The sequence below is a fragment of the Microcebus murinus genome, chromosome 20 (assembly GCF_040939455.1).
Source record: "Microcebus murinus isolate Inina chromosome 20, M.murinus_Inina_mat1.0, whole genome shotgun sequence".
Lineage (NCBI taxonomy): Eukaryota > Metazoa > Chordata > Mammalia > Primates > Cheirogaleidae > Microcebus > Microcebus murinus.
In genome coordinates this window covers 29,637,855-29,660,595 of record NC_134123.1, presented here as the reverse complement: position 1 = coordinate 29,660,595, position 22,741 = coordinate 29,637,855, and the positions used below count along the sequence as shown (strand labels likewise).

The 22,741-nt window shown below is 40.3% G+C and overlaps 1 protein-coding gene across 1 annotated transcript; it reads right to left on the bottom strand.

Annotated features, from left to right (window-relative positions):
- Window positions 1-1,689: 1,689 nt before the first annotated feature.
- On the bottom strand, window positions 1,690-22,599 carry CENPN (centromere protein N). The gene is made up of 11 exons (XM_012746565.3): window positions 22,452-22,599; window positions 20,665-20,845; window positions 14,491-14,536; window positions 13,253-13,312; window positions 12,870-12,946; window positions 10,614-10,790; window positions 8,222-8,323; window positions 6,902-6,965; window positions 5,202-5,314; window positions 2,705-2,822; window positions 1,690-2,441 (listed from the first exon to the last, which is right to left on the bottom strand). Exons 2-11 carry the CDS (start codon window positions 20,833-20,835, stop codon window positions 2,359-2,361), a joined length of 1,011 nt encoding a protein of 336 aa, XP_012602019.1. The 5' UTR covers window positions 20,836-20,845; window positions 22,452-22,599; the 3' UTR covers window positions 1,690-2,358.
- Window positions 22,600-22,741: the final 142 nt, after the last annotated feature.

The following is a 22,741-nucleotide window of genomic DNA, read 5'->3' as shown; positions in this document are numbered from 1 at the left end:
GTGGCCATCAGATACATGATAGATAAGAGTTCAGTGAGCCCTCAACCGGTCCTCATTTCCTTAAGCAGGAGCCTCTGTCTGGGAGGGCCACAGGGTACAAGCAGCCTCCAGTGGGACCACTGTAGGCGGGATCACAGGACTAGTGTCTTCCCTGTTCAGACTCTATTTATACATTCCTGTCAAGCACCAGGGAGGGCTGTGAGCCTGTGAGAAGCCATCCCAGGAAGCCGCAGAGACCCTGTGCGGACCCGACACAGGCATTCTGGCACTGAGCAGAAGGACCTGCCAAGTGTGTGCATGTGGGCAAAGATGTCCCAAACCGTGACTATGGTCAAAAGGAAATTAGCATCAAGTCCCTACAGACTCAGTGACTCACTCGAGGATAAGTGAAGTGTCTATGCCATTTCTAAATTAAATTAAATCTAAAAACATACAGTTTTTCATATAAGATGATCTAGAACCTATAGATAATACCATTATATTATAAAGCATTGTTCTGTCTCCCTTTTCTGAATGTATTCTTATATTCTGTATATTAAGCCTTTTTTTTTTTTTTTTGATACAGAGTCTCAGTCTGTTGCCCAGGCTAGAGTGAGTGCTGTAGCATCAGCCTAGCTCACAGCAACCTCAAACTCCTGGGCTCAAGCGATCCTCCTGCCTCGGCCTCCCGAGTAGCTGGGACTACAGGCATGCGCCACCATGCCTGGCTAATTTTTTCTATATATTTTTAGTTGGTTGATTAATTTTCTTTCTGTTTTTAGTAGAGACGAGTCTCGATCTTGCTCAGGGTGGTTTTGAACTCCTGACCTTGAATGATCTGCCTGCCTTAGTCTCTCAGAGTGCTAGGATTATAGGAGTGAGCCACCGCACCCGGCCAAGCCTCTTTGATTTTCATCGAAAGTAAGTGATGTGCCAGTTTTAAAATATATTCATTCACAAATTGGTATTTTCTTCTTTGCTTTGACCACTGGCAGGCTCCATGCTAAATTTTTAATCTTCTAGCAACTGGAGAGGCACTTGTACATTCTTATGTAGTAATCTTATCCCTAGCTTTATTTTGGTCTATTCTTTTTATGTCCTCCCATATGCCAAGATTTCCTCAACTTTTAATTTTATAATTATGTGTTTTTATCACCCCCAAGCCTCTCTGGAACAAAACAGGGAATAGATTTTATTTTATTTTAGCTTTTTTGAGATAGAGTCTCTCTCTGTGGCCAGGGCTAAAGTGCCGTGGGGTCAGCCTAGCTCACAGCGAACTCAAACTCCTGGGCTTAAGCGATCCTTCTGCCTTAGCCTCCCGAGTAGCTGGGACTACAGGCATGCGCCACCACCTCCGGCTCATTTATTCTATACATATTCACTTTGTTGCCCAGGCTAGAGTGAGTGCCCTGGCGTCGGCCTCGCTCACAGCGAACTCAAACTCCTGGGCTCAAGCAATCCTCCTGCCTCAGCCTCCCAAGTAGCTGGGATTGCAGATGTGTGTTAGTAGAGAATGGGGGTCTTGGTGTTCCTCAGGCTGGTCTGGAACTCCTGACCTCAAGAGATCCTCCTGCCTCAGCCTCCCAGAGTGCTAGGATAATAGGCATGAGCTACCACACCTGGCCTGGGAATAGATTTTAGAATACTATTATAAAAAGACAAGCTATTCAGTGATGATGACTGAAAGATTTTCATCAAAAGTAAGCGAAGTACAGTTTTTCAATGTCTTTATTCATAAATCAACTGAGTGTTACCTGTATGATAAAACAGATTATGAAAAGTATCAGATTTACAATGAGAGCATCGTTTTATATAACTGTGTTACTGAATATGCAACTCCTGTAATAATAACTTAATGGATCCCGCTCTACCGTCTGAATGGGCCAATTTTATGATTCTGTTAAAAAGTATTGACTTGGGTATAGTTTCTTGGTGCCTCTTTCCATGATCCAAGGCGTAAGAAAAAAAAAATCCCTGGAGACCAGCAGTTGGAATCAGACCTCACCAGGATGGAGGAGAGGCAGGAGTGGAAAAAAGGACACTAGAGAAGACACGCAGCAGTCTCAACCACTGTGCCACGTGCTCGACTTCAGAGCACCAGGCAGTCAAGGTCCAGTGTGGAGCCACGTCCATCCATATCCTGTCACATCTTAAATGCCCACGACTGCTATACTTAGCAGAATATGGGGGTGAGGGGGCACATGGTGGAGGAGGAAAAGATCAGTCCCAACAATTTCATTATACGAACATCTCTAAGTTTTCAATACCAAGGATTAATTTCTAAAATGCGAGTTTATAGACGGAAGGTACACAGCCACTAACTGAGACGTGTGTGCAATAGAGTCAAGGAACTGCTATGCTTACGAAATTACACGCGTCTTATTTATCTCTGATTTTAAAATAATTCATTTTCTTGTTGGGTATACAAGTGAGGAGTGGAGAAAGTGGTGCATCTGCAATACCTGAAATTAAAAGAAAAAAGGACATTAAAATAATCACAAGGGCATGGATTTGAGTCAGTTTAAAAATGGCCAAGATTAGATTGTGGATCATGGGCCCCCCTCACTCCCTCTGTCCCCCATTAAGTACAGAAGCAGCATATGCCAGACAGGACAGGAGGGGCACAGACTGGAGCCTCGGGGAGCTCTGAGGTAAACAGTCAGCAGAGGATCGAATGGAGGTATGCTGTTAATTTTTCTAGCTTGTAAATAAGTTGACCACATACCTGCTGGTGCTAAGGATTTCAGTGCTTCCAAAAGATGTGGGCTAGAGAACTTTATTAGGCACCGGAGGGGTTCTTCCCTCTCAGCCAAGATGCTTCCATTTTTGAACTTCGTTTCAAGCTGTTAACAAATATATACACATTTTTTTTGAGGGAGGGAGAGAGGGAAGGAATGAAGAAGAGAGGGAAACAAATATATTTTTATAAGTGACTATTAAATATATTAGTTAGAATGGTAAAATATAAAATCAGATCACATTAATTTCATTGATTCTTTTATTTCTGTTAATCTCATTTTAATTCTTGTCATCAAGAAATACAGGGATTAACGGGGCAGAGACCATTTAATCTGTTAACTGCAAACCTAGAGGGCAAGCAGTTTATTAAACAACATCCCACACCAAGTGCCAGCGTGCACGGTGCCTGACACACAAAAGGTGTTGAACGTCAGTACAACAAAGAGCACCTCTGATGCTCTTTACAGTTAATGGGCAACTAGTGCTAGCTTTTGTAATCTATCATATCAATGTAAAAATACCCATCTTTTGAGAGTTATTATTGCTAAGATTTCTTTTTAACTTATCATGGAAGATTTTAAATATACACAGAAATGAGGAGCACAGTACGAGTCACATCACCCAGCTGCAATAATTATCAGCTCGTGGTGGCCAGTCTTGTTTCACCTGGTACCCTGCCTCCCATTCCCTACCGCCCACCCCCACTGGAATATTCTGAAGGAAATCCAAGATACCAATACATTCTCCCTGTAAATGTTTCAGTATGTATCAAAGAGACGTGAATGGACTCTTTAAAAACTGGACCCCAGTACCATTACCATACCTAAAACAATTCCTTAATATCTATTACCAAGTAGCCAAGTGCTAGTCCTTTAATAGGTACTTGGCTATTAGATTCTAAGTTTTAATTTTTTTTTTTAACTTACAGTGATCCCTCAAATTTAGAGGCAGTAGGCTGAAATATTTGGTGGATGAGTAATGTCTGCAACTAACTCAAATGGTTCAGAATAAAGAGAGAGAAAGCAAATGTGGCAAAATGTTAACAATTGTTGAATTGAAGCGAAGAGAAATGGATGTTCATTGTACTATTCTTGCTGAAGGTTTGATTGACATTTTTCTTTTCTTTCTTTTTTATTTTTTTATTTTTTTGAGACAGGGTCTCACACTGTCCCCCAGGCTGCTGCAATGCAGTGGTATCATCGTAGCTCACTGCAGTGTCAAACTCCTAGGCTTAAGCGATCCTCCCACCTCAGCCTACTGAGTAGCTGGGACTACAGGCATGCACCACTATGCCTAGCTAATTTTTTTATTTTTTTGTAATGACAGGGTCTCACTATGTTGCCCTGGCTGGTCCTAAACTCCTGGCCTCAGGCAATCCTCCTGCCTTGGCCTCCCTTGACAGTTTTCAAAATAAAAAAGGTAGAGGAAAAATTGGTTGCAGGGATAAATAAATGTACACTTTGACTTACAGAATAAAGACATTCTAAGATGTGTGTAAAGAGAAGTTTTGAAAATCAAACTTCTGTATCCTGGACCAGTGGCTCCCGGTGTTAGTGTACAGAATCGGCTTGAGGGCCTATGAGAATAGACTGCTGGGCACCATGTCCCCTGATCCAGTACGACTAGGGAGGGGTCAAGAACCTGCATTTCTCACCCATTCCCAAAAGACACTGATACTGCTACCACTGTCTTAGAGTCAGAGCTATTTAAAAATTGGGGTTAATATCTGCCATTAAGGGAACCCAACTTGAAAGGTGGCAGTCAATTTCTCCCACTAAAAACAAATCAAACAGGCTTTGGGCCAAAGGGAGCAGGCAGATTTAAAGTGTCACTTGTAGCTGTAGGAAGGCTAAACAGAAAGAATTTTATTGGAGGGTTTGAGAGGAGGAGGGTGTTATGAGTATGAGCATGGACTCAGATTAGGGCGATGATGATATGATTCTCAAGTTTTTCTAATGGTGGCAATGGACTTGCATTAAGCACCTGTAGCACCTACCTGGCCTTCCCAGTAGGCAGTGGCATACTTCTGGAAAGAGCTATGTTTGTAGTACTGTGTAGGTTACTGGTTTTTCTCCATGTGATGCCAACTGGGCTATGCAAGACTTATTTATTCATTCTTTTATTCAACAAGTTTATATGAACACCTACTATGTGCCAAGTACTGTTCTAGGTGTGGATCGGCTAGAAAGGCATCCCCTACAATTTTTTCCCCTTCAAATATACAGATCACAGCCAGTTATATATTACTAAAGTAACATATAAGATGAAATGAAAAGGCAAATCCACAATTTCAAAGATCTCCTTTGTTAACAGGGGAACCTATAATACAAGAGGTCTACTTAACTCAAAAATTTATTATATAAAAATGAAGTGATAAATGAAAATGAAAAAGCAACAGTTTTTTAGTCTTGTTTTCCACTTAAGGCTTTTTTTTTTTTTTTAGTGTAGGTAACTTGTAGTTAATGTGTATTACAATGTCCTACCTTATATTGTGCAAATTCTATCTGTGGTTGAGGATAGTCTCCAAACGTTTCCTGAGTTATTCTCTGGACTCTTTCTTTTTCCATTGCATTTTCATGAATGATCCTTGAATCCACTATAGGGGGAAGATTTCAAATAAAACAGATGTTAGGAATATATTTTATCCTTAAAATTATCCTCCTTTCAAACTGTTTGTATAATTTAAAAATAATGTTACTGTTTCTTCTCTGGATTGTAGTAATTTCTTATTGTAGAAAAGTTGGGAAGTACATGCTTATAAAAGGGAAAATAAAATCACCAATTATTCTAACACCCAGAGATAAGCACTATTAACATTTTAGTATATTTCTCTCTAGTTCTTTTTACAATGAGCAAAACTAAGGATCCATATATATATATATTATTTTGCCAAAACTGGACTTGAACCTCCTGGGCTCAAGCAATCCTCCTGCCTCAACCTATTAGCATGTGCCACTATGCCCACCTAATTTTTCTTATTTTTTGTAGAGATGGGATCTCACTATATTATTTAGGCTAGCTGTATTTTTAAAAACTGGGATCATAAAATACATATAATTTTGTATCCTACTTTCTAACTCTTTCTTTCTTTTTTTTTTTTTTTGAGGCAGGGTCTTGCTCTGTCATCCAGGCTGCAGTGGCATGATCATAGCTGTCACTATAGCATCAAATTCCTGGGCTCAAGTGATTGTCCTGTCTTAACTTCCTCAGTTGCTGGGACAGGTGCACGTCCCTGCGCTTGGCTAATTTTTAGAAAAATTTTAAAGTTTTTTCTAGAGACTGGGCTATGTTGCCCAGGCTGGTCTTGAACCCCTAGCATCAAGTGATCCTCCTACCTCAGCCTCCCAAAGCCCAAAGTGCTGGGAATACTGGCATGAGCCATTATGCCTGGCCCTGCTTTCTTTAACACTAAATCAAGAGCATAAATCATAAAAATGTTTAGTTTATAACAGCTGTACCATTTCATTTTATTGGCAAATCACTACTAGAAGATAGGAAACTTTTCATTTTTTATAAGTTTATATTGCACCCCACCACTTTTATGAACTTTCTGATTCACTTTAGTAGTTCTATACTCTTTTCTCTTGGATTTTCTAGGAGTGACTCATGTCATCTGTGAGTAGCAGTACAGTCACAATCTTGCTTATTCAAGAAGTTTATCCAGCCCATTAAGAGCATGTTAATCTGGATCATGGGAACCAGATTCAGACACCCACATTTCGCTTCTGGCGATGCCATGCCTAGTTGTGTCACTTTGCCTTCAGAGTTACCAATCCTCCCTAATGAATAGCGCTTATTCATGGCACTACTGTGAAGATTAAGGAAATAATTATATAAACATCTTAGCATAGTGACTGGCACAAAAGAACTGCTCAACAACTATTATCTAATTTTTGTTGTTATTGTTTTGTTGTTTATTGTTATTCTAATAAATTCTACAGGAGACCCATGGTAGCTTACCTTTTCTCCTTCAACAGATATTTAATTTTCAATTTTTCTTAAAGCAGTAAATAGTTTTGAATTAGGATCCTAGTACGTATTATGTTTCACTGAGTGACAGCAATCTATCAGGGAATAGTGTACTTCCAAAATTCAGTTTTATATTTTATATTAAAACACACATACTTAGCTGCATACTAGGTACTAGAAAAAAAAAAAAAGAAAAGAAATAAAACACACATACTGTTTACATGTAGCCCAACGCTTCTTTCCTGTAGAGGTGTTGTAGGGTTGTGAGTTTCAAAGTTCTAGGGATAAAAGAAGAAAAAAGTGAATGTTTTACTAATTTAGTAAATTAGTACTAATATGGTTTCTGTACATAAAAGTATAGAAAATATTTTTTTCCTAATAAAGAGACATTCGAGGCCACATCCTGGCTGAGCTGGGCATTTCCTCTAGAGCAGGATGTTGACAGAAGGCTACTATCCCTGTAGCACGGCTGTTTTGTTTGAGGAGCTCCGTCCTTTGTTATCATAAACATGGATTTGGAAGAAGTATAGGTGGTGAGTGCAAAAGCTAGAGGAATCAAAGGCGGTATTTGCAATGTGATCTTTCAGCTTCACAGCTATATCTTTATAACCCGAAAAAAATCACTGAGATTTTTTTTGGAACAGTAACTTTCCTACTGTAAGTCTGAATCTCTTGGATCCCTTCTCCCACCTTCCCCCACTGAAGCCACTGTTTTTATAATTAAGTGCTCAACAATGTGAGTTTTCCTAGGCATGCAACCATCACATTATAGCAGAACAGTCTGTATCAATTTGGTGGGAGGGGGCAGCTAGGGGAGCAAATCATTATCTAACTTCTTAATGTTAGAGTTTTTTCTTTAAAGAGGGACTTGCAGAGAGCCCTCACTGCTTTCTACTTAGAACGAATGAAAATACTTAAGTATAACATCTTTAAGGGCTCAAAGATATACACAGAGCATTAACAATCCACTTACAGGGGTCTGAACACACGAGCAGACATTTGCCACATAGGGGAAAAAACATCCCTGAGCCTGTAAGGACGGAGCCATTCTTATCATCAGAGAGCAACACTTTCAAATGTTTTAACAAATAAATAAATAGTGAGAGTTAATAAACCAATGCTTTCCCCTTTAATTCCAACTGCTATGTTACCTGCTTGACTGATGGGACAAAAAAATGAATTATACTTCCCTCTGGCAAAATAGAACAATATTTTTCGCTTCAAGAGATAGAGTCAAGTTATTCTAAAGAGAAAATAAATACTAATTGGAATAGCTGATTTGGAAACTGGGATCTATAATATAGACTCCAATGAGGAATGAGTGGTATAAAACACAATATAATTAAAAAAAGATGATATTGAGAAATTATTGTGTTTCTTTTCATGTTAATTAAATGAGAGCTTTCTCCACACAATAATATCTAAAGTGATCTCTTGTTGGAAGTGGACGTTCTTACCTCTCAGTGGCTTCCAACTCCTGTGTAAAGGGAAAATGAAGATTTAACTTTAAAGATAGAGTCACTGATTGGCTCACCTGATTATACTGCTTAAAAACAATAGCTTTAAGAGAGTCCAGATACCGACTTCTCAGGTCCATTTTCACAATCTCCTGGTGTTTGCTAGCAATTTTCAGTGCCTTGAAATGACAATTAGCAAGACTATTATTAGGATTTTTGTCTCTGTGTTTATAATATTTGTCAAAGTAAAATGTAGGAGCTGTAATCAGTGAATAGTTTCTACTTAAGAGTGAAAAGAAATCCAAAAATTTAATTTTGCTGCCTTTTACTCAGCTTCAAAAACAAAAAAGTGGTTAATGGCATTAAGTCTCATAACATGCAGTCTTTTGTACCTTTAAACAGAAAAGTGATTCTGTTTAAAGTTAGCAGTTAGAATAAATCACACTGAGACTTAGGAATAAACAATGAATACTCAAAACGTTACTATTTTAGAATTACCAATCATGTAATACTATATAATGATACTGCCACACAAAAATGCAAATATGTATGCTTTAGGGCAAATATTGAAGAAAAAAGTATGTATTAAATGTAATTTATAAAAGCTTCCTGTCATTTTGGAAACAAATTAGAAGACTGAAAGAGAATTACTAGAATAAGATATTAACTGGATCGTGAGAATGGAGATAAGTTTGTCTTAAGATACACACTAGAAATGAACATTAGCCTCTGGGGTAATGTTTAAACTACCTGTGGCAGGGCGTACTCATCTGGCTGTAAGTGGATTTCATCCATGGACCACCACGTGTCATGGAGGAAGAGACCCCAAATGTAAAGAAGTAGCGATAAGTGTTCAAGGGAAAGAGAAGTGAGCAACAGTCTTTCTGACATTTCAGTAACCAAGGAACTTAAATGACAGGCAGATACACCCACAGGGACCCCATAGCTCAGTCCATCCCAACAATGCAGTGTCTGCTGCTCCACCCAGCTCTGTGAGACACAGGAGTGCACAGATGACAAGCCAGGATGGCCGAGGTGCCCCACAGCCAGCGGAAGTGGTAGCTCTGGAACCACTGTAAGGTGCCATTGTAGTTGTGAGTGCTAACACTGACAGCAGCAGTCACCAGGCCAATTTAAGGAAGGCTTATTTGAGGGAAGGATGCCAGGAAGCCTGTGATACCAAAGGCAGAACCAGAAAGAGAAGCGGGCTCTGGACAGATCCTTATGTTACAGCAGTCTTCTTGTGCACAGAATGTGGGGAAAATGAGTACAGATGAAAATAATGTTCATTAATAGGCAAATTATACAGTCATGAAAGAGCAATGAAGTATTTTCATAAGTAACCACACGGAAATGTTCTATTAAGTTAAAAAAGAAAATTACAAAATCGTATGTGTCACCCTGGCTTTTGTAATAAAACATCTTTTGAAAGGAAATAGCAAACTTTAGCACTAGTTATTTTGGGTGAATGGGATATTGAAAAGGAGTATGAAGTTTTGAAGATTAACTTTTTGTTTTTGAGACAGAGTCTTGCTTTGTCACCCCAGGTGTCACTGCAACCTCAAACTCTTGGGTTCAGGTGATCCTCCTCCTGCCTCAGCATCCCAGTAGCTGGGACTACAGGCATGCACTGCCACACCTGGGTAATTTTTTTTCTATTTTTGATAGAGACTCTTGCTCAGGCAGGTCTCAAACTCCTGACCTCAAGTGATCCTCCAGCCTCAGCCTCCCAGAGTGTTTGTTAAGATTACAGGCCTGAGCCACCATGCCCGGCTAATGGTTGTATTTTTTTACATTAAGCATGTATTACCTATAGATTAAAAGACAAAGAATAGTTCTAGGCCGGGCGCAGTGGCTCACGCCTGTAATCCTAGCTCGCTGGGAGGCCCAGGCGGGTGGATTGCTCGAGGTCAAGAGTTCAAAACCAGCCTGAACAAGAGCTAGACCCCGTCTCTACTATAAATAGAAAGAAATTAATTGGCCAACTAATATATATAGAAAAAATTAGCCGGGCATGGTGGCGCATGCCTGTAGTCCCAGCTACTCGGGAGGCTGAGGCAGGAGGATTGCTTGAGCCCAGGAGTTTGAGGTTGCTGTGAGCTAGGCTGACGCCACGGCACTCACTCTAGCCTAGGCAACAAAGCGAGACTCTGTCTCAAAAAAAAAAAAAAAGAATAGTTCTAAACTAATATCTTATGCCACGTTCCCAATTGTAGATAACAACATTCCCTGCTCCTATTTTAGGAGAATACGAATTAAAAATTAATGGGGGGGGAGAGGGAGAGAGGGAGAGATGGGGAGAGGGAGAGAAAGAGAGAGAGAGAGAGAAAGTAGGAGGAAAAAAAAGACCAAAAAGAAAAAATTAAAAGTGGTATTCTACATTAAAGGTTTATTGAACAGTTTAAACCTACATAGACCTTTAAGATAAGGATAATAAAATGTTATAGCTTATAATAGTTTGTTCCATACCTGACCCAGAAGGGGTATGTTGCTTTTCAGCGTGGACAAAGAAGTGAAGGCGTATGGTGTCTGGGAATAATACACCACATAAGTAGGTTTGTACTGGTTTGGCTTTGTATACTGTGTTCCCCAGGCGATTCGAATCCAGACTGCGTTTTCCTCAGTGTCTCGGAAGCTGACTGTTACCTTATTAAAAAAAGATTTCAGTTTCTTAATTAGTATCAGATTGTGGTGCCAACTGCAGGTGCTTTTTAGAAGCAAACAATGTTACTATATTCTTGCACACAGTTTGAGACCTGGCAACTGTTTCTCCTACTTTTCATGAGTGTTTTAGGAATTTGGGGGAAAATGTTTTGTGATTGTTTCATAAAGACACATTTATTCCTTGCAGAATCTTTTGGAAGAAAAAAAAATTTTTTTTTTTTTTTTTTTGAGACAGAGTCATGGTCTAGAGTGGGCTAGAGTGCAGTGATGTCATCATAGCTCACTGCAGCCTCAAACTCCTGGGCTCAAAAGATCCTCCTGCCTCAGCCTCTCAAGTAGCTGGGACTACAGGCATGTGTCACTACGCCTGGCTAATTTTTTTTATGTTTTCTGGAGACAGAGTCTTGCTATATTGCCCAGGCTGGTCTTGAACTTCTGAGCTCAAGTCATCCTCCGCCTTGGCCTCCCAAAGTGCTAGGATCACAGGCGTGAGCTACTGTGCCTGGTCAAAAAAAAATTTTTTTTAAAGCTACAGTCAGGGTATGACATCAACATTTTTCAATAATTTCTTGAGCCTGTCCTAAAAACTCTTCCTCCACTTGCAGGAGTTTATGAAGGCAGCCTTACAAATGAGATACTTATTTTATAATGAAGTCTTTTTAGCACCTAGTACAGACCCAGCGTGTACTATAAACTTTAACGGTAAGATTTCTATGTAGTAATGGGCTTAAAAATATACTAACACTAATGCTTCTGTGCATTTCGCTCAGAAGCTAAAAACTACTCTAAAGGAATGTAATGTGGTGGGAATACAGGATGTTTTATTTGGTTTCCATTTTGTGGATGAAATACAGGCCTTTCTAAACTTTTAATGATTGCACGTTGGTCTGGAATTTAATAGCCCGGTTCTGGATTATCAGCTTACCCTGATTCAGCTTCCCCTTGGAGCTCCGACCCTGGAAAGGAGAAACTTGAGACAGGTGCACTGGGCGTGCCCACGGCTCTTTATTTCCTCCCTCTCAGATCTTACTCCAGGAAAAGTGGGTTGTTATGGTGGTTGCTGTCACCACAAACTCTGTCCCCTTTTTATCTAGCTGCTTTTCCAAATTCGTCTGGTGCAGCAGACCAGGAAGACTCCCCAGGTTGGGTGTGCAGGTGCAGAGCTGTCTGACTTTCCTGAGTGACAAGCACAGAGCCCCATTAGGTGCTCAGTGGGCCTCTATGGGCTTGAATGGAAGCTCTTACTCTGCATAGCTTCTTTGTTTCACATTACAAAAGAAAATACAAGCAACATGCCTATAAAATCAAGGGTACTTCAGAGCTGCATGGGCCATTACTGACACCATTAGCCACATGTGGCTAATTAATTTAAGTTCATCAGAGTTCAACAGGATTAAAAATTCAGCTGCTCAGTCACACTGGCCACATCTCAAGTGCTCAGCAGCCACATGTGGCTACTAGTTAGTGTACTGGAGGTGCTGAAACAGAACATTTCTGGTTAGGTGCGGTGGCTCACACCTGTAATTCCAGCACTTTGGGAGGCTGAGGTGGAAGCATTACTTGAAGCCAAGAGTTTGAGACCAGCCTGGACAACACAGTGAGACCCTGTCTCTATAAAAAAATTAAAAAAAAAATTAGCTGGGCATGGTGGTGTGCACCTGTAGTTCCAGCTACTCGGGAGGCTGAGGCAGGAGGTTTGCTTGAGCCCAGGAATGTGAGGTTATAGTGAAGTATGATTGGGCCACTGCACTCTAGCCTGGGCAACAGAGAGAGACCCTGTTGCTGAGATATAAAAAAGAATATGTCCGTCAGTGCAGAGAGCTCTATTGGACATCACTGCTCTTGAGAAAGAAGCATCAGGCCGTGAATGCTGAATGGACAGGAGAGAGAAGGGGAAATTTTTATATTATTTAGAGTACCTCTGATATGGAGTAGAACAGTATAGAATATTACTAACTGAATTTCTTACAAATGAAAAAACAACAAGATAGTAGCAAATCTTATGTGAACAGATGTCATTAAATTGAATTTCATGTAAATTCAGATGAATTTTATTCTTACATTTTTTAGTGCTCTCTGAAGAACCTTCTTAAATGAACTTTTGAATTGCTTCATATCAAAAGGATCGACATCTTCACCTGTCAAAGTGGGGGGAAAAAAAAAAGAAAAATTAAGGGAGCTGCATTGTCTTTAATAAATACATTTGCAAAGAACCCTGAAGCTAAGCGTTTTATCTAGCTCCAGAGCCAAAATGATTAAGTCACACAAATGCTGCCAGGACCTCTGACACGGCGCTACCAATATATTTCTGATTTTGCTTAAATGAGTCATAAAGAATCACCTCATTTTGAAAGAAAAAAGATTTAAGAGGGACAGCCTGTTATTCATTTTTAAATTGCCAAAAGGTCAAATACAAGTATTCAAGTTAAGACAGAAAATATTACCTGGTCCTTTACTCATCTGAAAAACATCCCACATTTTCTGGTGCCGATGAACTTGAGTATCTGAGAGAGGCGAGAAGGGCTTATTACTACTTAGTATGATATCACAGAACTTTGAAGTAATGTGCTTATAAATAGATATTTTTAATAATATAAAACTGGGGAAAATAACAGTAATTCACAAATTAGGTTATACAGATTTTTATTCAAAATATAAACTTTATATGGATTACATTTACTTCATACAAATAAAACAAATCGTAACTACTCAATTCAACTGACCTAGATAATACAGTTCCGCTTTAGCATTTATTATTATGTTAGTTGGCCCATTGGTTCTATTGCCCCGTAAGTCTGCTCCATAGAATGCCATATCTACCCAGCGTGACAGGGCTCCACGTGACTGACGGTTGGGTCACCTGTTCCTTTGCCTGGAGACTTTTTTTTTTTTTTTTGAGACAGACAGGTCTAACTTTGTTGCCCAGGCTAGAGTGAGTGCCATGGCGTCAGCCTAGCTCACAGCAACCTCAAACTCCTGGGCTCAAGTGATCCTCCTGCCTCAGCCTCCCGAGTAGCTGGGACTACAGGCATGTGCCACCGTGCCTGGCTAATTCTTTCTATATATATTAGTTGGCCAATTAATTTCTTTCTATTTATAGTAGAGACAGGGTCTCACTCTTGCTCAGGCTGGTTTCGAACTCCTGACCTTGAGCAATCCGCCCGCCTCGGCCTCCCAGAGTGCTAGGATTCCAGGCGTGAGCGACCGCGCCCAGCCCTGGAGACTCTTCTAGTTCCTTCCACATCTCCTTCCTCACCTCATTCTGCTCTCCATTCAGAGGCACCCACTCAGAGTGGCCCACGCTGTTCACCCTAGCCCAGTCACCGTGCTTTGGTTCTTATCAGAGGACTCATTGCTACGTGAGGTCACATTACATACTCAGATGTTCATCTGTATATCACCTGTCTGCCCAGTTAGATTCTTGTTGAAAGGAGGGGCCTGTTCACTGTTGTTGTCCCACGTCTAAACTTCACTACCTGGCACACAGCGAGCACTCAGTGCATGTTTGGCAAATGAATGAATGAATAAATGTATGGCATAAAAGACACCCTTCAGGAGTTACAAACTGGGGAGTACCTTAGGGTAGAAATGGACCTAGGAAGTCAGCAAGTTCAACCCTACCCACCCTCCTTCTGGCTTAAACCTGTCCCTGCACACAGTAAGTACAATCACCAAAACTTACAGATGATGTCTAAAAGGGCCGCATCATTGAGGCTTGCATGCTTTTCCTGAAAGAGAGGATAAATTATTTAGTAACTGTGGTGATAGGTTTGATTCTACCCCATTGAAAACACATTTTAGGATTGGTTAGAATAGACTATTAGCACGCTCTCAGTAATTTACTGACAACCTGTCTCCGATCTATGCCCTCCCGTTAGCCAATAGGTATGCCTTCTGACTCATGCCTCAGTCCAGGCAGTCACAACCATCCTCCCACAACTTATTCATCATTTATTGCTTTTGACTTTTTGGTTTTTTAACATTAGTTTTATTGAGGTGTAGTTATACATTAAACTGCACATAAAGTGTACAGTTTGGTTAAGTTTTGACTTATGGATATAGCCATGAAACTATCACCACAATCACGACAGTGAACATAACCACCAGTCCCCCTCAATTTTCTCGTGCCTCTTTCTTATTCCCCTTTCCACCCTTTTATGCCCCACCTCTCTCCCTCCGAGCCCCTGGTCCTGAGGCAACCAGAGTTCATTCTTTTGTATTGCTGAGTAGTAGTCCATCGTATGGATAGGCCACAATTTGTTTATCCATTTACCTGCTGTTACACATTTGGGTTGTTTCCAGTTTGGGGCCATTATGAATAATGTTGCTATGACCATTAGAGTACATTTTTCATGTCTCATGGATAAATGCCTAGAAGGGGAATGGGCCGAATCATATGGTAAGCATGCATCTTAAATTTTTAAGCAACTGCCAAACTGACTTCCAAAGTGCTGTACCTTTTTACACTCCTACCAGCAGTGCACGAGAGCTCTTGTTTCTCCACATCCCAGCTGCCACTAATTATGATCAGTCTTTTAAATTTTAGCCATTCTAATAAGTGTGTTGGGATATCTTATTGTGGTTTCAACTTGCATTTTTTCTAATGACTAATGATTTTGAACATCTTTTCATGTGTTTATTTGCCATTCATAAATATTTTTTGAGGAAGTGTGTGTTCACTCAAACTTTTTACTCATTTTTTAAAACTGAGTTGTTTTCTTATTAACTACTGAGTATTTTTTATATATTCTAGATATAAGTTCTTTTTTTTAAATTTATAAATATATATTACTTTTCTTATTTTTTTACATATTTGTTTTTCTTTTCACACATGCATCAGGAATCTAGATATAAGTTCTTTATCAGTAATGATTTAGAAATAGTTTCTATTAGTCTGTGGCTTCTCTTTTCATTCTCTTAATAGAGTAGCTTTCAAAGAAAAGAAGTTATTTATTTTGATGAAGTACTGTTTATCAATTAATTTTTCTTTTATAAATTGTGTTTTTGGTGTTGTATCTAATCTAATTCAAGGTCACAAAGATTTTCTCCTGTTTTTGTCTACATGTTTTATTGTTTTAGGTATTACATTTGGGTCTTGGATGCATTTTGAATTAATTGCTTTATATGGTGTTGGGATGAATTGAAACTCATTTTTTGGAGTATGGGTATCCAATACAGCATCAGTTGAACAAGATTATCCTTTTTTTCACAGAATTGCTTTTTGTAGCTTTGTAAAAAAATCAGTTAACCATATAATATGTGGGTCTATTTCTGGACCCTATTCTGTTGCCTTGATTTATTTGTCTGTTTGCCAACACCATCCTGGTATGGTTTGAATGTGTCCCCAAAAGGAATCCCCAATGCAAGAGTGTTTAGAGGTGGGGCCTTTAAGAGGTGATTAAGTCATTAGGACTCTGCCCTCACCGGTATAGTAATGCCATTATCACGGGAGTGGGTGCCTGACAAAAGGATGAGTTTGACCACCTTCTGCCAGTTTGCACAAATGGTTGTGCTCGGTCATGCATGCGTTCTCACACTCTTTCACATGTGGATGTGCTCTCTTGCCATGTGATGCTTCTTGCCAAGTTATGAAGCAGCAAGCAGGCCCTCACCAGATTTGGGCCTCTTGACTTTGAATTTCTCAGCCTCTAAAACTGTTAAGAAATAACTTTCTTTGTTTGTAAATTTCCCAGTCTGTGGTATTCTGCTATAGCAACACAAAATGGACTAAGACACCGCCTGTCTTGATGACACTGGCTTTATAAGTCATTTTGAATTCAGGTAGTCTTAGTTCTCTAGCTTTTATCTTTTTTTTTTTTTTGAGACAGAGTCTCGCTTTGTTGCCCAGGCTAGAGTGAGTGCTGTTGCGTCAGCCTAGCTCACAGCTAGGCTCAAACTCCTGGGCTCAAGCAATCCTGCTGCCTCAGCCTCCCGAGTAGCTGGGACTACAGGCATGCGCCACCGTGCCCGGCTAATTTTTCCTATATATATTAGTTGGTCAATTAATTTCTTCTTATTTATAGTAGAGACGGGATCTCACTCTTGCTCAGGCTGGTTTCGAACTCCCGACTTTGAGTAATCCGCCCATCTCGGCCTCCCAGAGTGCTAGGATTACAGGCGTGAGCCACCGTTCCCAGCCTAGCTTATTTCTTTTTCAAACTTATTTTAACTATTATGGGCCTTTCACATTTACATATAAATTTCAGAATCAATCTGGGAAAAACTGAGATCTTAACATCAAGACTTCTGATTTATGAACAACAGTCTCTTCATTTACTTAGGTCTTCTTTAGTTTCTCTCAGCAGTGTTTTCTAGGTTTGGCATACAGGTTTTGTACATTTTTTTGTCAGCTATAGGCCTAAGTATTTCATACTTTCTGATGCTATCATAAATTATATAAATATATATATCCCTATAATCTTGCTAAACCTATTGGTTCTAGTTCCTTTTTTTCCTATAAATTCCATTAGACTTTTATGTAGATGACCATGTCACCTGTGAATAAAAAGTTTTACTTCTTCCCTTCCAATCTAGATGGCTTTTATTTCTTATTCTTACCTGACTGCACCAGCAAGAACTTCCAATACAACACTGAATAGAAGTGGCAAGAGTAGACATCCTTGCTTTCTTCCTGATCTTAAGGGGAAGGCATTCAGTTCTTCACATTAGGCAGGATGTTAGTTGTGGGATTTCTGTGTTAATAGATACCCTTTATCAGTTCTATTCCTTGTTTGCTAAGTTTTCTTAAGGAGATGTTGTATTTCATCAGATTCTTTTCCTGTGTCAATAATGATGATCATATACATTTTTCATTTACTAATACGATGAATTAGAATGATTGATTTTCAAATGCCAAACCAACCTTGCACCTAAGATGAACTCCATTTGGTCATGCTGTATTATTTTTTTAATATATTGGATTTGATTTGCTAAAATTTTGTTGGGAACAATTATATCAATGTTCATAAGAGATAATGACGTGTACTTTTATTTTCTTGTAATGCATTTTTCTGGTTTTGGTGTGAGGAGAATGCTGGCCCTTTGCTTTTCTGGAAGAGTATATAGAATTCAAAGTAGATTTCCACTTTCTCTGTTCCACTAATTCAGTTACCACTTATTCTGTTTGCTAGCATCCTAAATTTTGTTGACATCTGTTATCTGCTATAGTTTCCTTTTTCCTTTGGCCTTGGGGATTTATGCTTTAAAAATAATCCTTTATTGCTATTTTATCAGGTTTTTGCAGAGTATAGCAAAAATTCCTGTTTAATTTGCCATATTTTACAGGAAAATGTTGAACTATGATTATAAATATAAGGCTGGGCATGGTGGTTCTATAATCCTAACACTCTGGGAGGTCAAGGTAGGAGGATTGCTTGAAGCCAGGAGTTTGAGAGTAGCCTGAGAAAGAGTGAGACCCTGTCTCTACAAAAAAATAGAAAAATTAGCCAGGTGTGGTGGCATGTGTTTATAGTCCCAGCTAATCGGGAGGCTGAGGCAGGAGGATTGCTCGAGCCCAGTTGTTTGAGGCTGCAGTGAGCTATGATTGGGCCACTGTACTCTCGTCCAGGCAGCAGAGATTGTCTCATTAGAAAAAAAAAGTTCATGAAAAAAAGTTCATAAAAAGACATCACTGAGAGTGAAAAGGCAAACACAGATTGGGAGAAAATATTCACAATACATTTATCTGACAAAAGACTTAAGACTATATGAAGAATTGTAACTCAGTAAGAAAGAAAATCCAGTAGAAAAATGGGCATATAATTAAACAGATAACACAAATGAGAATATTCAAATAACTAATAAACACATGAAATAGTTCTTCATCATCTGTCATCAGGGAAATGCAAATTAAACTACAGTGAAAAATCTCTACCTACCTACCAGAGGGCTAAAATGAGAAGGATGGGAAAAATATCAACTATGACAAAGATATGGAGCTGAACTTTCATACACTGCTGTTGGGAGTGCAATGTGCAACTCCTTGTGAGAATGGCTTGGTGTTACCTACCAAAGCACAGTAGGCTTGTTCTCACTGACTCAAAGATTGCACTCCATGCTGCTGCTGAATATGAACTGCAGAAACCCCTCTGGAAAACTCTGGTGTTATCTACTAAAGGTGAATATATGCACATCCTAGAAAACAGCACTTCCACTCTCACGTGCTTGCCAAACAGAAATGAATACATACATTCATCAAAAGATTAAGTACATAGTGTTCATAGCAGTACTAGCTAACAGCCAAACACTTAAAATTACCAAAATGCTCATCAACAGTAGAGCGGATAAATGATTCATGTATTTACATACTGGAATTCAACGATGACAATGAACAATCTGCTACGTGCAACAATGTGGCCACGATGAACAATGTGCTACGTGCAACAATGTGGCCGAATATCACAACCTTAAGGTTGGGTGGAAGAAGCCAGTACACAAAACTGTAAGGTATGATTTCACTTATGCAGAGCACAAAAGCAGGCAGAACTCATCTATGTTGTTAGAAGTCAGTGTAGTTGGTACCCTTGGGGCTGGGGAACAATAGCAACAGTAATGTTTCCAGATCTGGGTATTGGTTTTATGGGTGTGTTCAGTTTGTGAAAATACATATATTTAGACAAGAACTTTTCTGCAAGAATTTTATCTTTAAATAAAAAGTTATGTTTTTTTATATTTAGTATGTACAGCAGTATGCATAGTAAAAAGTGAAATCCTTCTCTTCCTTACCACCACCCTCTCTAGGCCAACCATATTTAACAGTCCGCTACGCATCCTAGACTTCAATGCCAGGGTTTCTCAGCCTTGGCACCTTTGACATTTTGGGTTAGATAATCCGTGTTGTGGAGGGCTGTCTTAGGATGTTAAGGAGTAACCATGGCCCTCTCTACCCAGTAGAAGCCAGTAGCAACCCACCCCCACAGTACTGACAACCAAAAATGTCTCTAGACATTGTCAAATGTCCTACATGGGACAAAACTGCTTCAGCTTCAGAATTGTAAACTGCAAATTGCAATTGCAAATTGCTTCAGAATACAGAGCTCCAGCTCTACATAGAAACATTTATATGTATGTATATAGCTTCTTTTAATGCTGTATACAAAGATCTATATTATTTTGTTATTGCATATATCATTATCCAGTCTCCTACATATAGTTGTTCCAATTTTTTGTTTTAAAAACAATGCTATACTTAACATCTTTATTGAAATATAAATATGTATCTAAAAACCAAATAAATATTAATATTTATATATTAAATGTAAGTACATGTGAAAATTTTATAAATATATAAATATTTGTAAGTTATAGCATTATTTATATATACCTCCTTATTTTTTTTTATTATTTTCTCAGTATAAACTTCCAGAAGTGGAATGCTAGGTCAAAATGTGTATTTATTTAAAAGTGAATGAGGGAAGGGTACACTGGAATATAGCAATTCTTTGTACTATACTTTTTACTTTTCTGAGAATCTGAAAACATTTTACAACAAAAAGCAAATAAGTAAATAAATACATTCAAAAGAGAGAATATCTCTTTTCTCACAACTTTGCCAACATGTTTGGGTGTTATCTTTTCATCTTTGATAATTGGCTAGGTTAAAAATATAAGGAAAAAAATACTGCTCATTATTTTAATTTGTATTGATTTTTTTTTCCTCTCATGGTATTCACTTTTTCCTTATTGATTTGTAAGCATTCTTTACAAGCTGAGAAAGCCAATTAGACATTAGCTACACTATAGTAATACACAGTCCTCATCACTTCACAGTTTAGCAGTTTAAATCTAAGACTAAGAAGAAAGAAAAACCCAAAGGGTTAGCAGGCTGTTCAAGACTAATTACTTGTAACATTGTTACCTCACACAGCTCAACTAAGTGCTGAACCACAGATTCCTTTCTCTGTCGGAAATTTACAGTCTGCAGTTGATTTTCAGACAAAAATTCCCAGGCTTTTAGGATTGTTGTCATTTGACTCATGGGGATTTTCAAGATGGTCCTCTTGATAAACTCGGCCACAGTCTCATCCATCTCTTTGGCACTTTAATAAAACAAACACAGCACAACAAAGCATTAACCAAATACAACATTTTCCAGCATATTTTTAAGCTGGGATTTTGATTTGTAGGTGAAACACCCAAATGCTTACCTTTTTCAGCCACTTTGCAAACAGTTTCAGCATGAAGATTTTAATTATTTTGTCCTTAAGCTGTATATAAATATTTAAATATATTTTGGAGCAGAGGTCCCCAACATTTTTGGCACCAGGGACCTGATTCACGGAAGACCCTTTTTTCACAGGGGAGGGGGAGGCGAAGCTGGCAGGGAGGGAGGCAGAGCTCAGGCGGTGTTGCAAGCCATGTGGCTGTAAATACAGATGAAGCTTCCCTTGGTTGCCTGGAGCTCCCCTCCTGCTGTGCAGCCCAGCTCCTAAGTTTCATGAAAGATAATTTTTTAAGTTTCATGGAAGATAATTTTTCCAAAGGCGGGCTGGGGAGGGGCGGAGCTCAGGCAGGGATGCCACACCCGGTTCCTAACAGGCCACAGACCGGTCTGCACCCCGGGGATTGGGGACCATAAGAACTTGATAAATGCTTGTGGAATGAGTGACTATATACTCTAAGCAGCATGCTCGCGGAGATCACCTGGGCAGGATTAAGTCAGTGAAACATCAACACTTTTTTTTTTGAGACCGAGTCTCACTCTGTTGCCCCAGGTAGAGTGCAGTGGCATCCCCGTAGCTCACAGCAACCTCAAACTCCTGGGCTCAAGCGATCCTCCTGCCTCAGCCTCCCGAGCAGCTGGGACTACAGGCACGCGCCACCATGCCCGGCTAATTTTTTCTATATATTTTAGTCATCCGGCTAATTTCTATTTTTAGTAGAGACAGGGTCTCGTTCTTGCTCAGGCTGGTCTCAGACTCCTGACCTTGAGCAATCCTCCCTCCAGGGCCTCCCAGAGTGCTAGGATGACAGGCGTGAACCACCACGCCGCGCCAAACCAACACTTTTAAGGACACTTGGGGTTGGGGTAGCTGTTAAAATGAAGATCCCACGGCCCTATCAAGTTAAACTGAAGGGAGAGCGCGCATACAGGGCTTGAGATTCAGCATTCTGGGTAGAGTTTGCAGAACCCCCATTCTAAAGAAATCTGGTAGTGTGTGCTCAAGTCTCACCAATAAAGTCGGGAAACCCTTTAATAAGCGTTTCCCCTGTGACTATTTTTAAACCTTATTTGTACTTCCCAGCGCCAGGGTAAAGGGACCAGAAAGGAAGGAAGCCGAGAGGAGCTCAGGACCAAAACAGAACCCCAGCTGAGGCCAAAGTGGCAACCCTAAGCTCTGACAGCGGAGCAGCCAGTTGCCTGCAAAGCCGGCACGCGCTTGCGCAGACGCGCGTCTACGTAAGCTCGGCCCCGCCCCGCCCCAACAGGGCGGAAGTGACGTCACGACTGGCCCAGCATCCCCCGCCCGCTCTCACCTCACCGTCTACCGTAGTTCGCCCCCCACCCTGAGCGCTAGCGCCAGTCCTCCGGTCGAGGACGCGCGCCGGTCCCGAAAACAGAGCCTCAGAGGCCTCGGATCTGGCTCCCACATGGTTCCCGCCAGCCGCCGGGGCCCAGTCCCGTACGGCCGAGGATTCTCTTACCGGCCCACATCTCCAGCCGCCTCGCTCCTCAGCAGCTGTTCCCGCCCGCCGCGCCTTCAAAGCCACCAATCGCAGTGTCCGCCGCCTCCAGGCTCCGCCCACCGGAGCCCAAACCTTGGATTGTGCCTCGCGCACAGGGGACCGCCTGGAGGGGGCGGCAGGAGTGAAACTCGCCGAGGCCCCGCGCCAGTCCTCTTAGTAGAGGAGGTTGTTTCAGTCAAGCCTAGTGTCAGTCACGAAACTTGGCTTGTTGGTTCGACTCGCCGTTTAGGCCCGCGGTGCCTCAGCGC